At 44.5% G+C, this 21322-nt stretch overlaps 1 protein-coding gene across 1 annotated transcript in view; it reads right to left on the bottom strand.

The window, feature by feature from the left end:
- LOC143416086 (protein NLRC3-like) overlaps positions 1-5040 on the bottom strand; it is a 22691-nt gene extending 17651 nt beyond the window's left edge. Inside the window, exon 1 of the mRNA XM_076881462.1 lies at positions 4932-5040. Coding sequence (XP_076737577.1) covers positions 4932-5040 — 109 coding nt within the window. The remainder of the gene's footprint in view (positions 1-4931) is intronic.
- Between the last annotated feature and the right edge of the window lie 16282 nt (positions 5041-21322).

Below are 21322 nucleotides of genomic sequence, written 5' to 3'. Positions count from 1 at the left end.
TCAGTTATCACTGATCGCTGTCTCTGCTTTGTTTTGACATATTTCATATTTATATATTTCATATTTATAAGGTAAATACCCTACAACATTACAGAGAAGAAGAAACCTCCAGTAACCCCAGGCTCGGTGAGGGGCAGCCATCTGCCGTCACCAGCTGGAGGTGATGAGTGGAAGACTCGATAGGCCACTCTTATTTTCATCCACTGCTTCGTTACCTCGACACGATGTTTTGGATCATCGTCATGCTTGAACATCCATCTTCATGGGACGAAGGTTCCTCGTCACAGTACGATACGCGGTCCTGTCTATTGGCCCCTCCATGCAGGGAGGTCATGTTGTGCTCTTAGCAGAAAAGTGACCCATGTTTCCACCGCTTTACTGTGGGGGTGGTGTTCTTTGGTTTTTAGTGATTGTGAGGACGTTTTCACAGACAAACCATCACAAAAAACCCATTAAGTGCCAAAATAACATAAACCTGTAGTTTTAAAATTTTTAAAAAACTTCTCAACAGAAAATCTGTTTAAACAAAAAGGTTTTGAAGTGCTTTTTAAAAGAATGGACAGAGTCAGCTGTAGACTGGTGCAGAGCCTTGGTGGTTTCTCTAATCCAGCACAGAGGCCAGTACATTAATCTAAATGCAATGACACAAACACATTGATAATTTCTTCCAGTTCAGCAGAGGAGACCATGTTTCACAATTTAGAAATGTTAGGAGTGAGATAAAGATTTTACACAGTTGAAACTCAGAGAAGACTCAAACATTACACCAAGATTTTGAATGCTGAACTTAGCATGTGAACAAAAACAGAATAGAATGCGTTTTATTGTCACTACACACATGCACAATAAGCTTCAGAGCATCTCCTGTTCAGTGCAGACGTGGGAAAGAAAGGGGGGTGAGTTGCACAGTTCTGCAGCACTATCTACAAATATAGAAACAAAACATAGTGCGATATATTACAGTGTGGGTTACTGCACGTAAATTAAGTGTTGCACTGTGGTGATGATAGTTGTGTAGTCTGTGTATAGAGGTCCTACATTGGGGGGTGGAACTGTGTTTATCATGTGTGAGTTCAGGTTACGGGTGGAAAAAACTGTTGTGAGTCTGTGGGTCTCCTTGCTGATGCACCTGTAGCGCCTCCCTGAGGGAAGCAGGTTGAACAGGTTAGAACCGGATTGGAGCTGTCATGGATAATGCTTGCTGCTCTGCTGAGGCAGCGGGAGGAATAAATGTCCATCAGGGAGGGGAGAGGGCAGCCGATGATCTTCTGTGCTGTCTTGACCACACTCTGAAGCCTCTATCCGCCTTAGTGCAGCTGCCGTACCATACCGTGATGTCAACAGCAGGTTGGAGTTCAGCTTGTACTTCCTGAAGACTCTCAGGAAGTGCAGCCGCTGTTGGGCCTTCTTGACGACCGCTGAGATGTTGTCTGTCCAGGAGGTGTCAGCAGAGATGAGGACACCAAGGAACCGGGAGGTGTGGACCCTCTCTCCACACACTCCCCGTTGATGTAGAGGGGGGCCAAGTCAGTGCCTCCTGACGTTGACAATGACCTCTTTGGTTTTCTTAGTGTTCAGTCCCAGGCTGTTTTCTGAACACCATGCTGCCAACTTTAGGACTCTGTATGCTGATTCTTTCATCCGGGCTGGACTTCTTATTCTTGACTGAAACTTGGCTTCGCCCTGGTGAGTTCTTTTCTTTCTCAGAACCAACCCGATTCACCTTTCTGAGCTCACCCCAGTCTACTGACAGAGGTGGAGGGCCAGCTTCAGTTTTTAAAAACAAATTCACTGTGGTGTGCCTCAAGGATCTGTGCTCGGCCCAGTTCTTTTTCCTTGTACATGCTGCCTTTGGGAGTAATACTTAAAAAATATAACATTTCCTTTCACTGCTACGCCGACGACATAAAAATTTATTTCCCTTTGACATCAGATGTCTCTACGTCTCTGGAACCCCTATTTGACTGTCTAAATGAGGTCCAAACGTGGTCACGTCTCTCACACTGAACGAGGATAAGACAAAAGTTTTAGTTTTTGATAGTCACACCCCGCTGGAACAACTGCCTTAGGGTCCCTTGGTAGCCATCTCTCACTCACTGTTAGAAACCTTGGTGTTTTCCTGGACAGCTCAAGAAATCGATCTCCTCTGTGGTAAAAAACTGTTTCTACCAGCTGCGTCAGATATCTAAAGCAAAGCCATACCTCCCTTTGAAGGACCTTAAAAAACTCATTCATGGTCTTATCACTTCCAGATTAGACTACTGTAATTCTCTCTACTCGGGCCTCCCACCTTCCTCTATTCACCGGCTCCAGTTAGTTTGAAATGCAGCTGCGCGTCTCTTAACTGGAACTAGAAATTATGCCCACATCACACCAGTTTTAGCCAACCTACGTTGGCTCCCTGTTGATTATCGTACCAATATTCAAAATTCTTTTGCTTACCTTTAAAATTTTAAACAATTTAGCTCCCAGCTATCTACGCGAGCGCCTCCATTTGTGCATCCCTAATAAGGCACTTAGATCTTCCAATCAAATGCTCCTGACGCAACCGAGGTCTCGTCTGAAGTCCAGAGGGGATCGGGCCTTTACTGTCGTACCTCCCAGACTCTGGAGTACCCTCCCTCTTTATATTCGTCTCTCCGAGTCCATGCAGTCTTTTAAATTGTGTCTTAAAACTTATTATTTTAGTCTGGCTTTTGATCCAAACTACTATGTTATTTCTATTTTATTTATTTATTTATTTTGATAACACTTCTGAAGCATCAGAGCTGTCCTTGCCTGTGATAGAGCTGACCTGCCATAGGACACTGGGAAGAGTGTAAATCCAGGCTGAATTCCTTGTGTTGGACAGTATTTGTGTGCAGCAGCAGCAGAGCGCACAAATCAAACTGTATGTTTTGGTAAGCCTGGCCTTCTTGTACTGGATGTCAGTGAGCCAGTAGCTGGTGAGTTTATCACATTAACATTTTTACTAGCAATTTCACTAGCTGGGACCACATCCTCAGTTACGATGAGCGATGATGGATGAGGGAGCGTGTACTGGTGCTGCAATGTGGGGAAGGCCTCAAAGAGGATCGGCAGCGGCTCCTGGGCTCCAGGTGGGCATGAAAATGAGAACAGAGGGTATTGGTGAAGGGGGCATATATAAACTGAGGCGGCGTGAATGAGGTGTGGTCCCACTCCTGAAATTCAGATAATATCTCCACTTAGTATAAACTGGGTCAAAGAAAAAGTGCCTCTGATTGGGCTGCTTTCTACAGTTGGCTGTGAGTCCATTGCAGGGCATCAAACATGGATAAGGGGTTGTTTCAACAGTAATTCTATGATGAAAAATTAACGAGGCATTTATCAGGATCTATATTTAATTTAATATCTATTTAACATATTTAATCAATATAAAGCTCAGTGTCTATTTCTTAGCTTGTAAAGTTGTGAAATTCATGGCAGATTCACTTCTTGGCTGTTTTGTGTTTTATTAGATAGTTGATAATAAAGAGTGTCTTTGCCTGTGGCTTTGTTAAGACTGCAGGTTTTTGTCCGCCTGACCTTTGGTGACCTTGGCGAGCTCAGGATGAACAGGCTGTCTGCTCTGTTTGGGTGTGATGCTGCCTGCAGAGACAGTCTACTCTCATGCAGACACAACATCTTTACTGATATAACGTGGTCATGGACTCTTCTCTGTTCTTCCTTATTAAATAATAGTAAAATGACTCTGCAGTTTTGATTCAAAATGCACCAGGTCTGCTCAGTCTGAATCACACCGTTAGAGCCAGACCAAATGATTGGAGCACCAATGTTAGCACTCAAAGAGTCTAAGCAGTACCACTACCAGCTTTGGCCAGTGCAGGACTGAACATGTAGATCCATGTTCTACTGAGCAGACACTGAGCAGAGGCAACATGCAGTAAATGAATGAGTGGTCTCCACATGTTTGCACCCAAGGTTTCCCTGCTTTTGTGAGCTGAGCTGTTTTAATATTTTCCATGTATTAGATGATACTGTCCAATGCTTCCAGGGCTGTGAAGATGGAAAAAATGATGTTGCAGTCGTTGCTGAAGTGTTGGTACCATTTGAAGGAAGTCATTAAAGCGCCAGAGCGAGCAGACAAGGCAAGCACTCAAAGAATGTGGAAGGCAGTCGGGGAAAGTTGCCATGGACGGACTTAATTCCTCCCAGCCCCAAACAGCTTTTATACTGTGGACAAAAATACATGAAAGTGTGTGTGTGTACCTGTTTAGATGTCTCTGTGGGGACCAAGAATTGGAATGTTACTATACTTGTGACCAACAGTCATTTATGAGGACAAAAGTGCCTCACGAGTTTGAGACTCACAATGTGGTTCTAGTGTCAGGGTTACAGTTAGGTTATGGTTAGGTTTAGGTTGAGTGTTAACCATCCATTATTGATGGTTATGGTGAGCGGCTAGGATGTGTCCTCACTAAGATATCAAAACTAGAATGTGTGTGTGTGTGTGTTAGTGAAAGGAACTGTAACTGGTCCCAGTAGCAGCAGGATACAAACGCCATAATGACACAGCTGCCTCTCGTCTGCCTTGTGAGTGAAATAAGATATTTGGGACCTTTGAATAGTTTTTTGAAAATATTTTTTTGTTTAAAGAAAGGAAAGAGAAGTTTAATCCTTTAACTATTTAACTGTTAGGTGTCAATCCCTGGGAGGGTTTCCCCCTTTTATTTGGCGTGGAGTCAGAATTATGGCTTCTCCACACTGTGGAAGTAGCTCTTTGACACAGTCGAGCAGTCATTGGTCATAACAGGATCATTTAAGACTCGATGATGAATAAGACTGTTGAAGTGCATGAGAAGGATCTCATATAAAACAGTCTGTGTCTGCTCCTCAATTCAATTTAATTCAGAAGACCCCTATGAGTGCAAGATCAAGGAAACAGTTCACCCTGCCTGGGATAGTGTTACCAGGGCCCTGCCCTGGAGCCAGGCCCGGGGAGGGTGCCAGAAGCTGTACATCTGGTGGCCGGGCACTGGTCCATGGGGCCTGGCTGGGCACAACCCGAAAAAGGGACATGGGCCCATTCTTATGCAGGCCCACCACCTGCAGTGGGCGCCATAGGGGTCGCATGCAATGTGTGCCACGTGGCAGCCAGGATCAGAGGCCATGGTGGACGGATCCCCGGCTACCAAGACCAAGACTAGACTTAGTGTCTCATAGTCATTGAAGAACTCTGACTTGCTTCCTGTTCTAGTTGTTCTCTGGAAAAAAATCTGCAGGTCAAACAGGTGCACATACAAAGAGCACATTATTGATTAAAGCCTGGAAAACAACTGAGGCATTTGTCAGCCCGGCACGCTTGAAATGTCCAAGTGTTGAAAACAGTTTTCCATTCGTCACCTCCCCAATGTCCACCAGATGGAACGTGTTTCTAAGATCAAGCTTAGTGAAGATTATTGCTCTATGTAGTGGCTAAAAGCTCCAGCTGAAGCTGTTCTACAGTGGCTGGATGCAAAGCCCAATCACCATATAACACAACGCCTCGCAGATTCATTCCCCATTCTGACTCTGGGATGTGTTGCACTCAGAGAGAGGAAATGTTTGCTGCTATTAGCGTGAATGCATCCCTCCCCGATGGCTAATATAAGCCCCCATGGTGGTATTGTCAATCCTCACAAGAACAGTAGGAAGCGCCTGAAGAAACCACCCAGCGCTGAAACCCTCTTAAACAGCCAAGCCAGACCACCAGGATGGCTGAGCCATCATACCCAGTAGGCGAAGGTATAATCTAAAGGGGACTGTTTTGTGCAGGCGAAAAAGAGTCAGGAATGCTGTGAGCAGGGCTTTGGAAGCTCTGCCATAGCCACCACCAAACAACTGAGTTATTTTTACACATCGGCTAGCATCTGGCCAATCCACCACCTTTCATTGCTCATGCCGTTACAAAACAAACAAACAAAACAAAACCCATCAACCCATAAATACGAAGAATCACTGTCGGCCCACCAGGCAAATGCCCAGTATGCCCGATTGAAGGCACTCACAGCTATGGCCTCTGACAGAGTGATGTAAAAGAGATGGAGTCCAGAGATAAACCCAGAATTGTTATATGTTGTACTAGAGACAACACACTCGTTTTGCAGGATCCACCTGTGTTATCGCACAGGGAGAATTGATGTGGCCATTCTTCAGTCCTTCTCTACCACTCCTCCTGAGTAAGTCTGCTCAGCTGCACTGACTTCTCACGATGTTCTTGATGAGGAAGCTGATCGTGACTTGTAGTTTCTTTCAGTATTCAGTTATGGCAGTGGTGTCCAAACCCAGGCCACGAGCGTCCTGCAGGTTTTAGACGTGTCGAGCTGATTTAAATGGCTCAACATGCCTTGAAGTTCTCCAGACACCTGGTAATGAACTAATCATTTGATTTAGGTGTGTAGACCCAGGGTGAGATCTAAAACCTGCAGGACACCGGCCCTCGAGGCCTGGAGCTGGCCAAGTTATGAAACTAACTATTCTCAAGGCTAATGTAACAAGTTCTTCAAATGATTTCGTTTCATCCGTAGCTACCAACTCATCTCTCAGGTGCTTACAGCGTGATAGAAAGTGCTTCAGAAGAGTCCAAAATGTTGCTGATTTAGATGTTCTGTCATGGCATAGGAGGATTCTGGATTCAGGAGCAGATGGTGCAGTGAAAATGTTTATTTACAAACTACAGAGAAATACATATGGGCTTGGATTAAATGGGTGGGCTTAGAGCAGGGCGATATGGCCAAAAATATTTATCACGACATATATTTGAAAATTTGCGATAACGATATAACTGACAATATAATTGATGCGAGACAAAATACAACTCCACAACTTTACCAGCGCAAAAAGCCCATCAATTTATTTTCACTTAAACAAGCAGCTGTTTTTTTATGTGCATTAAAGCTATATAAACATTTAACAGTGCAAATGCAAATTCCTTGCTGAAGTTTAACCAAAAGGCATTTCCAGTAGAAATGGACTGACATATCCTGAGCATAACCATGTATAATATCCACTGAAGTTAAAAAGAGGTGCTTTGCAACATTAAACTGCTGTGTGCAGTACGCATTTTTCAGACCATAAGCTGCACGGGATTATAAGACACATTAAGCGAAACAAAGCAGTCAGATAAATCAAACTTTATTAAACTCATTCTTCTTGCTTCCTCCACTTCTCTACCATTGATTCATTAATGTTGAATTCTCTGGCAGCTGCTCTATTCCCATGTTGTTGCAGTATATTAATGACTAACCTCGTATTGTGGATGGATTATCTCAGTTGTTCTCCTGACTGAAGTTTGGTCCGTTTACAGCAGGGGTGTCAAACTCAAATACACAGTGGGCCAAAATTCAAAACTGGAACAAAGTCGTGGGCTAACGTTAATATTTATTGAAATATATTTATTCCTCCAGATATAAGAATGAATCTTTTCTTATGGACTCAAACACGTTTTGCTGAAAAACTGAATATGGAACAAGCAAAGCTTAATACTAAACAATATATATATTAGCTGTATAATACCAGTAGGCCAGCTCTGATAGTAATTTGGTATGGCTTCGCGGGCCAAATGTAATTAGGTTGCGGGCCAAATTTGGCCCACGGGCCAGAGTTTGACACCTATGGTTTACAGCAGGGGTGTCAAACTCCAGGCCTCGAGGGCCGGTGTCCTGCAGGTTTTAGAGCTCACACTGGGTCAACACACCTGAATCAAATGATCAGTTGATTACCAGGCCTCTGGAGAACTTCAAGAGATGTTGAGGAGGTCATTTAGCCATTTGAATCAGCTGTGTTGGATCAAGGACACATTTAAAACCTGCAGGACACCGGCCCTCGAGGTCTGGAGTTCGACACCTGTGGTTTACAGCATCCTGCCATGCGATTGCATTTGTCTCTAACCATCAGGAACCCTCACGTTAACTTTTATCGAGTGGAAAAGTGTTAGTGTTCGTCCTCCAGCTTCACTGTGTTTATGCTAACATAGCTGTGTCGCTAGCGATCACGTAGCACATCATTATATAGCAGCTAGCCCAACTTCAGTAACCCTACAAACGTCACTGCTGTTTAGTTTCCTGTCTTCATTTATGTTGGAAGTGACAGCAGAGCTGTACGTTTGAATTTGTTCAGAAATCTCTCAGTCAGAACATGCTATATCATGCTTAGGCACTAGCAAAACCAGTGAGCTACCTTCCGCTAACTTCCTGCTAACTTCCTGTTAATTTCTAAGTCCGTTAAATATAATAAATTCTGTTTTCATGGATGCCTGGATGTTAAACTTCATAGTTACACCTGGTAAAGCAGCAACACTGATCGTTTTATTAAAGATGAAAGAATTTAGACCGTTTTTAACTCTCAGTGATGTCGCAGTGTTCGTTTGACTTTGGGTCCTGAAGGACGGAGTTTAGGACCCAGATTACTCCCAGATTTAAGAGCACCTTAGTCCGAAAAATATGGCAATAATGACGGCCGCTTGCATGTTCTACAAAAAAATGTTGTGTATCCGACGGACAAACACCAAACCAGTTCCACACCACTGAAGTTGCAGCATTTTTACAAACCAGTTCTGGTTCATGTGTTTCACTCAACGATCCGCTTTCCCCCTTCTCATTCTCTATCGCCACCATGTGGGTATGAAAACAAAGGCACTGCGCATGCGCACTTTACCCATATTCTATCGCGATATTTTATTTTTTTATCGTTGCCCAACATTAAACCAGTATTACCATGAACAGTATGATGTGGCACAGCCATAGGTGGGCTGGTAGGAATGCTGCGGAGGGAGGAGAGAATGGGTTAGCCAGAGTCTAGAGTGAGATGTACACTTACAGAGAGAGTCGAAACCATCCTACCGGGCGATGTGGTGACAAGAAGCAGGTAGTAAGCGACGTAACAGGCGTGTCTTTTCCTCTGTAGAGCTAACACTCCTGCTGTTTTACTTCTGTACTCCTGTGCATACGTCAAGGATGTCACAATCACATTTTACAGCATCCATGTTATATTAGAGATACTTTAGTCCCAGCAAAGTAGTGTACTGTTGTTGTTTGCTCCATTGCAACAAAACATGCAATGATATTATACTGAATTGCACCAGTTTTTAGGACGTCTATCTTTTACTTTCTGTGGGTTTTTCACTGCTTCTCTGCGATCAGATGAATTGTGCACACTATTTGCTCTTCCACAGCTTTATTTTTTAGTCTTTGAATGTTCCCATCACTTCTGTGATGACAAAAGTCATGATTATGCCATAGTCAGTCTATTTATATAGACCAAAGGCTCATCAGCAGATCCAAACCGACAGAAAGGCCACGGTTTCCTAAGAATAGAGCACTTACATTCACATTGAAATGTCCTGTAACGTAGACGCCGTTATCATGGTTTTGTTAACCTTAAAGAACAAAACTATGTGCCTGTTTAAATATTTATGGGCTGTATATACATTAATAATATTTACCATTAAAGGCAGTTTACTTTATACCTACATCATCGATCACAGTGCATCGATCGGCTTCCTGCTTTACTTCCTCATTGATGACTGAGATGCTGCAATTAGTCCTCCAAAATATTAAGCAGGGTGCACGCCATCCCATCAGTTTCCATACTCCTGATATAGAGTGAGATTTCCTGAAGCCTTGCTATTTATAGCTGCAGGAGGCAGCTTCTAGCTTCTCCCTGGAGGAAGCTGTCCTTGTTTTTGTCTTCATCAAAAAACCTTAAAATCTAAAAATACAGACACCAGGTTCTTTGTTGGGCTTCTCTTTGTGGTTTGCTGTGGCTTTGCATCTGCTCTGCATCCCTGACCATCAATGTCACCAACATGTGTTCAATGATCAGCCAGTTCACCTCTGAGGGACTTTGGTCTATTCAAACTGGCTGAGATGCTGTGGCTTAAAAAGGTGGTTCAGACTTGAAAACCCTCCGATGGGCTGAATTATAACTCTAATAAGAATAAATAGCTACATTTACAACCTGCATGTTGTGTTTACTTGTGTTGTCTGTGTCTAATATGAACATTTTGTTGATGATCTGAAACATTCAAATGTAACATTTTTGGATTCATTCCTGTGGAGCTCAGTTCGGCACTCCCAGTCAGCGAGCCATGGCATGTATGTATGTGTATGTGGAGACATGCGTCTGTATGTTCGCATGCATGTATTTATACATACATGTATGCATGTGCGTGTATGTTTGTATGGGTGTATCCGTATGTTTGCAGGTGCATGTATAACTTGTACATATCGTTCTTGTGTAAATGTAAATTTGTCTGTGATTGTGTAAATACTTCACACACATGGAGAAATGTCAAACAGCCTTTCATTGTTCTTGTAACAGTGACAATAAAAGCTATTCTATTCTATTCTATTCTATTGCTCTGTCATGCATTCTTGCATCTCTTGCCTGCAAGCACACTTTGCAGAGTGCACTCTGTAGTTTATTTTACATAATAGTTAATACAGTACTTGTATTTAAGTGTATTTCGGTTTATTTTTTTACATCTCATAGCACTGCAAACACTTATAAAGCATAAAGTTTACTGAGAACCGATTAGTAATTAGGGATGGGTACCGGTGTCCGGTGCCATGATGGCACCGGTTCTGACATAAACAGTGGTAACCAGACTGAAAGGCAGCGCACATTTCGGTGCTTTATTTCTGTGCTTTTTTTTTCCTGAGCTGTGATACACTTTAGATTCTAGCCAATCATTTTACGTTTCCGAGGATAGCAGGCGGGCCCAGGTACGTACGTTCTTTTAGAGCAGAGCTACAGATTAAAAATGCCCAAGGCGAAGCGGTCAAAAGTCTGGCTGTACTCCACAGCAAAAGATGCAAACTCAGCAGCAACAAGTGCTTTAAGCTGATACTGTGATACTGTCAAAGGAGGTAACACCTCGAATCTGATGACACACCTGGCGACGCATAGCGTTTTTTTTAAAGCCGAGAAATGCGCCGTATTTGATAGCTTGCTGCGAGACCTCACACCGAGCACATCTACTGCGGGTGTGGTGCCTGTTATCGGACCCGGAGTTAGCAACATCCCCAAGAACCTGAAGAGGAGAGTCCTGGCCCCTAGCCCTGCCAGTGTAGCAGAAATGATGACGGATGATGATGCAGCAGCAGCCGTTCTTCTCTGCGTGAGTAGCTTAATGTTGTTCGTGTGTAATTTACGTTGAGTAGGCTAACCACGTTATTACATTAATGCATGTAAGGTGAACTAGCAAACATCATCATAGCTACATGCGGCTGTCTTCTTGTTTGATGGCAGATACTCCCTTCACCCTGGCCAAAAAGGCTAAAATGACCAAAGAAAAAGTGGGAAACAGCTAAACATGAGAGGTTTTTGGACAAAGTTTGTGTTTTTTCCATTGTTTAAGCACTGCTTCCAGCCAAGAGTGATACCATATATGCCCCATAGCTGCAGAAAAGGCTAACATTGTTATCTTTTTACAAAAAAACAGCTGAACATGAGAGGTTTTTGGACCAATTTTGTGTTCTCCATTCGTTAAGCACCGGTTTGAGCACCGTTTAAGCACCGGCACCGTTTCAAAAGTAACGGTTTGGCACCGGTATCGGATCAAACCTAAACGATACCCATCCCTATTAGTAATAAGAGCCTTCTTGTAGTTGCACTAAACTGCACGATAAATCATAGAAGTAATTCAGACAGGGAGTTTTACAGTGGGGCAAAAAAGTATTTAGTCAGCCACCGATTGTGCAAGTTCCCCCACCTAAAATGATGACAGAGGTCAGTAATTTGCACCAGAGGTACACGTCAACTGTGAGAGACAGAATGTGAAAAAAAATCCATGAATCCACATGGTAGGATTTGTAAAGAATTTATTGGTAAATCAGGGTGGAAAATAAGTATATATATATATATATATATATATATATATATATATATATATATATATATATATATATATATATATATATATATATATAAAATAAGTAACCTGCTCACTTTATGTATTGTGTTTTTGAGCGTTTTCTTCTGCTAGTACCCCCTCACAGTCTCCACCTTCACCATACGTCACCTGCAAGGTCACTGTCTTCAAAGGTGAAGCCTGAAGTAGCCCCTCCCCCTCCATTATCTGATTTCACTGCAGCTTTTACGAGTCAGCCGTGCTATTTCTGATAGGCACAGGCTCCCCTCTTCTCTCTGTGAGTGTCGCTCATAGAAAACTTGGACACATTAGCCGGTCATGTGAGCTGCTGCCTGTTAGTGCACACGCCGCTGCCGCCTCGCAGCAGCCTGGGATTCCTGATTTACTGCTAATTATCTTCACTGAGCAGAAGAACAGCGTTTAATGGGGCTCTTTCCTAAAAGTCGTGGCCTGTGTGAGCGATCGTGGCGTGTAGTGTATGTGTTGTTGGCAAGCCGTCACAAGGGGGCGCCCTTCAACAACTTACCTTTGATTTGTGACTCATGAGCAAGAAAAGCATAATGTCAGATTATTAAATGTAATTCATCTTCATAGTAAAGGAGGAAACACGGATGTTTCTCAGTGACTCGTGTTTGTTGTGCTGTGTTTTCAGTCAGTTTGAGACAAGAAGAAAAGAAATGAGCAGGAAGCAGAACACATCACTGTTTGCTCCTCCTTTTATATAATAGGACTAATACAGCAGTGTTACATATGTAAATGGCTCCAGCTGTCATAAACTAAGATTCAGGAAGTTCTCTGATTGAAATGCTGGCAGGTGATGGGTAACCCTCCCCAGCATGTTCCCCAGTATTGCATACAAGCCACTGAAAAGTAGCTGACGACAGGCTGACTGTCTGTGTGGAGAATCAGTAGGAATACGATGGATGAGCACATGAATCTGACATATTTGGAACAACCAGGTCTCGTGAATGACGCCATTTTTACTCCACGTGAAGAGAAAAACATGTAAACAGATCGTGAGCATCAGATCTGTTTATGCTTCACAGTTTCCTGCTATCCAAAGATGTCAGCCGACGGCCCCGCCTGCCTTTGTTGTCCCTGCCCAGCCTTCCTGTCGTTATCCGTGTTTTTGCTCCCCATCCCCTCTGCCCTGTTGCCCTGACAACAGACAGACACCTAGGTTTCCTTGGCGACGGGGCAGTTTCCTGCCTCCCTGCTTGGACGCTGTGACTGTAGCACAGAGTGTAAGATGTGATTTCAAAGCCAAACCTGGGGATGTGTGTGCTTCACAGCACGCGGCTGTGAGCGGACACGTCGAGCTTTGTCTGGGTTTGGATTTAAGGAGCTACAGGTTAGAGGAGCAGGGACAGGAATCGTCTGTCAGTGTCCCCGTGAAGCCATCGCTGATGTGATTACTGCTGTTTCACATCAAACACTGCAGTTTTTCAGCAGTGGAAAGAAGCTGCTTTTGCTGGCATCCTTATTGAAGTTTAAAGTTTACATATAAGTCATGCAGACCATCACTGATGCAGGTGTGTGGCTGTGATTATGACAGTTGGACGGTTTCTCCCCTTCTTAGTCCAGAGGACGTGGACACGTTGGACTGACAGCAGCACTGTTCCCTCTTGTCCTCGGTCAGTTTGTATGTTATGTTTACATACGGCTTCTTCTTCTTTGTTGTGGATGCAGGGTGAACTGACATCATGCAGTCTGATTAACATTTCCCATCAAAGACCAGAACTGTGCTTTCCACAGATGAGAGCCGCTGCATGCTGAGCACATGTGGAAGAGGCTGCAGAGCATCGTGCTGCTGGAACCTCGTCAGCACGGCTGCTCTGGTGTTTCAGTGATGGTCTGGGGGACATCCCAACCACTCAGCACCCTCAGCGTCGCTCTAATAACAGCTACTTATTAATAACATTTGTGCACGAAGCTGCCACATAACACCTGGATTCTTGGGGTGTCTCTGCACCTACACAGAATGGTTTCAGTGATGGATGGAAGAACCCTCAGGCGATGCCTTGCGTTGGGTTCTGCGTCGACTGGACGCCTTGTGTCGGAGGTGAACCGTTTTGATTTAAAGGTTGATCGTAGCGCTCCCTCTGTGACTCCCAACATTAACTAGCTCACTCGTGAGCGAGAGAAGATCAGCTGTGATCCTGTCTGCTTCATGTCTGTCGTGCGTGCTCGGCACATATCGCAGGAACGTGAAATATTTTGTAGGTTGAGCACAACCAGTGTTCCCCAGTTTCATTACTGGGAGTTTGAAACCAGTGATTAGGCTGACCTGTACTGGCCTGATAAAGCACCGCTACTTGAAACACGTGTAAAAAGCTCGGTGTCTACATTGATGGTTCTTTTAAAGTGAAGAAGCAGGTGAGTGCAGTGTTCAGTCCTGCTTCTTTCAGTTAAGACAGCTGGCCAAGGTAAAGCCATACCTCCTAACGTCTTTGAGCGTCTTATTCACCTTTCCCTTACTTGCAGATGAGACTACTGCAATTCATTGTGTTATGGTCTAGATCAGGCCTCCATCCATCGTCTTCAGATGGTTCAAAATGCAGCTGCTCGCCTGCTAACTGGTACCAAACGGAGAGAGCATATAACCCCAGTTTTAGCTTCTCTACACTGGCTTCCTGTCTCCTACAGGATCCAATTTAAACTTCTACTTTTTGTTTTTAAGTCATTAATGCCCGAGCCCCTCCTCACCTGTCTGAGCCCCTCTCTGCCTATGCTCCAGGACAAACCACGAGGTCCAGCTCAAAACTAATGCTGTCCATCCCACGGACTGACCTCACATCCCGTGGTGATAGATCCGTCTCTGTGGCAGGTCCCAGACTCTGGAATAGTCTCCCCTTAAATATTAGATCTGCACAAACACTTGAGCAATTTAAATCTTTACTAAAGACACATTTCTATGCCCTGGCTTTTAACACACTATGACCCAAGCATTCTGGTCTTATTTGAATTAGTTTAGTTATTGTTTTAATTCTTTTACTGTCCTATTATTGTTTTTTACTGCTATTATTGTGTTACATTGTTGCTTTTTAATACCATTTTTATATTGTTAAGCACTTTGTGCAGCATCGGCTGTTTGAAATGTGCCATATAAATAAATTTGACCTTGAAACCAAACCTCCTTAGGAAGTGATTTTATTTCATTTATTTATTTAGGACCGTGCATGTTAATGAACATAAATGTAAAAAGAAAAATTACATGAATGTAAACATGCCAGATTATAGCCAAAGGCTAATTTCCATCTTTAATGAGGCCGTGTATTAAGTTTCACACAGCATGGGTGGAACAGCTACTAACCATCACTGCAAGCTCGACAGCAGGAGCCGTCTTCCTGTCGCAGTATACCCCAAACAGCTAATTATTGGACCGCAGGGAAATGGGACGGGTGTTGGTGCCATGAGGGAAAACCGTCGTTCTCCTCGCTCCTCCCTTTGCCTCCTGCTTGCTCCTGCCGACCCCGCTGGTCTCCGCTTTCCCCGACACTGATTAACCCCCTCCTCTTCCCTAACAACGTTAGGCCCCTTTGATCTCCAGCACTTAAAACCAGCAGCTACCATTGTGCCATCCAAAACATCTCTGTGGTTGCTATGGTTATTCACTTAGATACAATTACTATAGCAACAGTGTTTCTGAGGGCTGGGGAGGAAGTGGCTCAGCAGGGATCCAGGTGGAGACACATGAAAGACACAGGCTGCATATAAACGGTGGATCGGTGAGGGCCGGCCCTCCTCGCCAGCCTCGCCATCGATACGATTTCTCTTTATGTAAATACGTGACACAGATATGTATGTTGAAGAAAGACAGAACATCCTTTCACACGATCCTCTGACACACTTGTCTCTACAATTGGATGTGAAACAGACTTGAAAGGAAAGAAGTCGTGTCAGGTATTAACAGATATATCAAACACATTATCTTCATATGCAGGGGTTAAGACTCTGTCATCAAACACCTTTACAGAGAAAAGTAGCCAAGTGTGTGAGATGATAGCTACAGTGAGTGACAGCTTAGCAAAAATCCTGAAAGTTGGACACTTAATGTCAGCTTTGTCAGCCACACAGCAGAGCTCATGTGCGTGAACAGAAGATGAGCGTGAGAAGATGTGCGTGAACACTCCAGCCAGCTGAGCCGCGCATGACCTGAGGACGCGGCCGGGAATCCCGTCCGGACCAGTAGCTTTGCGTGCGTTCACCTTCCTGAAGCACTTCCGCACATCCTCCTCAGACACAGTGTGCGCACTGACGTCATCCACGGTGCGCACACTGTCCGGTCTCATGGTGTTCGCTGTGTCGAATCTAGCGTAGAATACGTTTAGATCCTCACACAGAGAGGCCGTGGTCTGCGGTGTGCTGGTTTTCCCTCTAAAGTCTGTGATCGTGTTTAGTCCCTGCCACATACTCCGAGGGTTGTCAAACTGTTGTTCCACCCTGTCCCTGTACTCAACACAACCTGAAAGTCCCGTGACGCAAACACAACAAGCGATGACATCCCGGTGATGGAACATCTGCACCCCGTCACTGGACTTCCTGTGTAGCCGTTTCCCTCGTTGCCAGGCAGGTTTGAGTCTTGAAGGGTTCGCTCTCATAACTGATCCAGTGATGTCACTTCCTGGCCATCAGTGGCATGTATCTGGGACACAAACTGGGCTTGGAACTGGGTGAGAGATGAAACTCTGAGAAGCTCTTCAGACGACGCTGACCTGCATGACTGAGGACCTGCACAGACTTGCTGCCTCGCTCTTTGTGAGGAACGTCCTTCAGGAGTATGAAAGGGAAACTAGCAGTTTATTGAAACCAGCTCCGCTTCAACCTCAGATGCACACAAAGTAGACTCGTTCCCCAAGAGTTTGCACTTTGGATCCCAGGTATCGAACCAGCAACCCTCTGATTAGCAGATGAGCCAGTCGGGCTACAGCTACCCTACGTGTGTGTGTGTGTTGCCTTTTCATTCACATAATCCATCTTATCTCTAATGAAAAAGCCAAATGAAATCCTTAGATTTGCCCCTCAGGTTCCCACAGTGTTCAGGTCACACCAGGCCACAGTCCCACATTTGAGCCACGACTGTGGGTCACACAGAGCATGTCCTTTAGCCTTCTTTGTTTTTGGATTGTGTGCCACAGAGTCTCCCTGAAGATGATTTTGGCACGTTTGCTGAGATTGTTTGAAAAACAAGCTAAAGAACACGTCCACGATGTCACAGCAGCTGTGGGCCTCGATGGAGCCCACGTTTGTCCTGGAGGCGTCCTCTGTGGAGTGAGGCCGGCTCACATGGTTCAGTCTGAACAGGGTGAAGCTCCAGCTTTGACCTCATTAACTTCCAGTAGTGGAAAAGCAGCTGTAGCTGCATTTTTCATCACTATTGATGGGATGCTGCTATGACCTGCTGTTAGTGGGAGCTCAAAGCCTGAGGCCATCATTAAGATCTGTGTGGGTCTGTGTGGGTCTGTGTGTGTGTGGGACACTCACTGAGTAGTAGTCCACTGACCGACCCAAACACGGTGACTTCATATCACAGGAAATATTCAGCTCAGGCTTCTGTCTGACGCTTTGCTGTCTCACATTTAAATCACAAAGGTTGTTTCTACAAACACCCACTCATCTATCGTCCTCTTACACACCGGTCACAGACCCACTGCTGAACTCACAATATCATTTATTTTCCTTGTGTTTGATTGGTGGTACAGTTGTTTTATTTTGTGTGTTTGTTACACAGGAAAGCTGTTATTGATCAGTTTGAGAGTAAAACAGAAACTGTGAGTGTAAATGTGGAGATTACAGAGGTTTCATGCTGTAACCTACAAAATGCTTTGTGCAGACGAGTCAGTGAAATCAATCAATCATCCTGATTTCTTTAGCTCATGAACACAGTGTGGGGTCAGTGTTAACAACATGGTGCAGAAAGGAAACACAAGCGTGGAGTCGGTGGGATTGTGCAAACGGTGGCTCGTGCATCAATCAGCTCCAGCTGTGATGCATCTCTTTGATTAGTGGGAGCAGCAAACTCCATCCAGACAGCTTCCTTTGTTTTTTTCACTTGACTGATCGATCAGCGCACAGCTCCGTTTAGCACACACGCCATCTTTAACGACAGCGTGGAGTCTGTGCCCTGTTCCTCCCACACACGAGTGTTCGTTCATGTTCGGCCTTGTGTCTGAGCGTTTCCTCTCGGTGTGTCTGTAACGAGGAAGCCACGGGCAGGTCGCACACAAACGTATGGCTGCCGAGTGTGCGAGTGTGGCAACGTGTGGCAACTATTCTGGTTTGCCAGCGACGTTTCCACATAAACACTGGTGGCAGCTGCTGCCATGGCAACACCATTGTGCTCCCTCCCTCCCTCGCTCGTCTCCCCTCCCTCTCCCCAACCACTCCTCTCTCTCATGCTCCGCCGGCTCAGAGAGCGAGCACCAGAGAGGAGAGAGGTCAGCTCGATTCAGAGGACAGAAAGAAGAAAGGAATAACCCGGAGTGGACGGGGACAGGATGAGCGAGGACAGCCACTCCCACTACAGGCTGGACCCCAGCGATCGCCTCAACGGGCTGGGACAGAGGAGGAAGAGACCCAAGAAGGTAAACGAATAGATGGAGAGCCACGTGGTGCAAAGTGTGTAAGGATGGAGCACCCCACCCTGCAAAAAGAGAAAGGAGGTGGGGTTAGGTGGGGTTTGTTTATGTGCAGACGAGCGTCCACATGATGTTAGGAGCACCGAACCATCTCTCACCCCGTCGTCTCCTGTGGAGTGTGTGGCTGCTCCCCCACAGCAGCTGTATCCTCTCTCATATCCTCCGTCTCCTGGTGTTGTGTTGCTCCACAGTGAGTCGTAGTAGGAGGCTCACATGCTGTCAGGGTGGGTCCCTGCTCGCTCTTTGTGTGCCTGTCGTTGGGGGTTTTGCTGTTTGCAGCTATCAGGAGGTTTGTGTTGTAGCCTGATGTGAGAAGTGTTGTTATTATCATCATTTTTAACATTTCTGCAACACTACAATAAACAGACACACACCCATCAGCCTGTTTACAGATCTATACGCCCATAAAGACGTGAAACACACATTGCACAAATCTACTATAACGTGTTCATATGTGTTATAAAATAAAGAGGTAAAGTATTAGCTGTTCAGGTTGATTCATAAATATGACCTCAGCACGTGAAATCCTTCTGCTGACATCCCTAAAAGCTCGTCAGACCAACGAAGCCGTACAACACAAATAACCAGACCAAACCAGGGTTGTGCGTCTGTTGTTGAGAACATTGTCAGTAAACCACAGTGACGTCCTACAGAGGACTCGTGTTGTCATTATTTTTGTGTATGTCGTGTGAGCTGAGAGCTGTAACCAAAGGTAGTGAGCGCGTCGGCCTTTAACGTCGCGGCTGGTTGTGCGATCGCGTCGCCGCTGAACTCGTGAGAGTTTGTCTCAGGGATCTTTACATTTGAAGTCAGGTGAACATCCAGTGAACTAACAGAACATTCAGGAGCATTTACTCTCATGAATGTCAGACAAACTGAGGTTTGTGTGTCAGTTAGATTCTTTAAGTCATTAAAGTGTCTCTGTTAGGAAAAGCATCTGTTTCCTCCACCTCTGCAGAACTGCGTGACCTGTAGCATCATTGCAGGAAGTATCCTGTGACAATGAGTGACTGCACATCATCATTATCAACACATAAACCTGTGGTCTGGACCTGCAGTTCTTATTTTTACTGTCTGGTTTTGTGTAAAGCAGCACTTCAGTAAGCACCTGTGAAGCACACAGTCATAGTCGAGTAATGAAGCGATCCATATGTGAAACATATTCCACGTCTACAGGATAGTGGAGGTTACATGGGTCAACCTGGCAAACTGTACCAGCACATGTGATCACACTGATAGCAGAACACAGGTATGTGAGTCTCTACGACGAGGTCAGAAACCAGTAACAAATGTTTCATGTGATTCGTTTTTCTCCAGTTTGTCTGCAGTGAACCTTAAATACTCACTGAACCAGCTGTTTCCTGATGTGGTGACGTGTGTCGGTGATGAAGCCAACACTCTGTCCAGTGTTGGGCAAGTTACTTGAAAACAGTAATCAGTAACTAATTACTGATTACTTCCCCCAAAAAGTAATCCTGTTACTTTACTGATTACTTATTTTCAAAAGTAATTAATTACTTAGTTACTTTTTAAAAACACGATTTCCAACCTGAGTAGGTGATAAAGTGATAGATCTTTCAGCCCAATTCTACTTTTTCTGCATAATCCATCATACAAAATGTAATCAAATGGAAAAGTCTCTTTTTAAAACTTGTTTTATTAGTTTTAATCTTTTAACTTTATGCATCAAGCAAACATTTAATTATCTGCAACATTCTCTGACTGGAAGAAATTAGTTTAACATTTAAACCTATTTTCTGCACATTCCAGCACATAAAATAAAATATTTTTTGTGTTTTCACTCAGTCTTTCAAATAGATGCAAGTAAAACACAGCAGAAAATAAATAAAGTCAAAGACTCAGCGGTCCTGTTGCTCTATTTTCACCTGTAAAGCAGGAGTGGGGCAGGCGGAGGTTTACCCTGGTGCAGGTGTGCCGCGGTCAGTGGAAGAATCCGCGAGTTTCTCTGTGAGTTTCCCATTACGTCGTAGCTACTCGGTGCTTGTTGGAAGTTTAGGGGTTTTTTTCGCTGTAAAAAGAAGTTTTCTTCCCACGCACAGCGGACACTAATGTTTTTGTCACTTTTTATGGAATCAAACTCAAAGTAAGGTCAGTACTTCCACGCTTTAAACGCTGCACGCTCATACTCTCTCTGCACTCGATATGTGATCCATTGTTGATCTGCACACAGCTGTTGTCACTAACGGCGCACTCGCTTACGTCACTGTCGTGAGACATTCTCGCAAAGAAATCACGGTTTTAGTAACGCAGTAACGCAGCGTTCCTACGGGAAAGTAACGGTAATCTAATTACTGTTTTTGCAATAGTAATCCCTTACTTTACTCGTTACTTCAAAAAAATAATCGGATTACGCGTTACTGGAGCGTTGTTCTCCTCTGTAACAAAGCAGTGATAAAGGAATAGATGCTGATTTTATTAACTTGTGTCTTTGTGCTGCTGGATTCAGTCTGAAGCAGGCAGCAGTGCTGAACCTACCAGTGTAAATGTGATGGTGGAAGCAGAGGCCAGCACTTGGCAGTGCTAAACACAATAAAAGACTCACAAGTTCCTGCTCAAAGGTCAGCTGCCTTCAGATCAATCATTAACCTGCAGCAGGTTGTGGCCTGATGTGTTTGTAAGAGTTTCACTTTCAGGAGGAGAAGATTTAAACGAGTCACACAAATGTGAACTACAAAGTCTGTGACACACAATTTATGCAAACTGCAGTAAATCTGACCTGAAGAAATCCAGTCTTCTGCCTGTTGTGGTTGTGACAGCTGCTCGTAGGAGAGTTTGTTTGTAGGAGGTGGAG

The sequence above is a fragment of the Maylandia zebra genome, unplaced genomic scaffold (assembly GCF_041146795.1).
Source record: "Maylandia zebra isolate NMK-2024a unplaced genomic scaffold, Mzebra_GT3a scaffold11, whole genome shotgun sequence".
NCBI classification, from domain to species: domain Eukaryota; kingdom Metazoa; phylum Chordata; class Actinopteri; order Cichliformes; family Cichlidae; genus Maylandia; species Maylandia zebra.
This window is presented reverse-complemented; position numbering and strand designations above follow the sequence as displayed.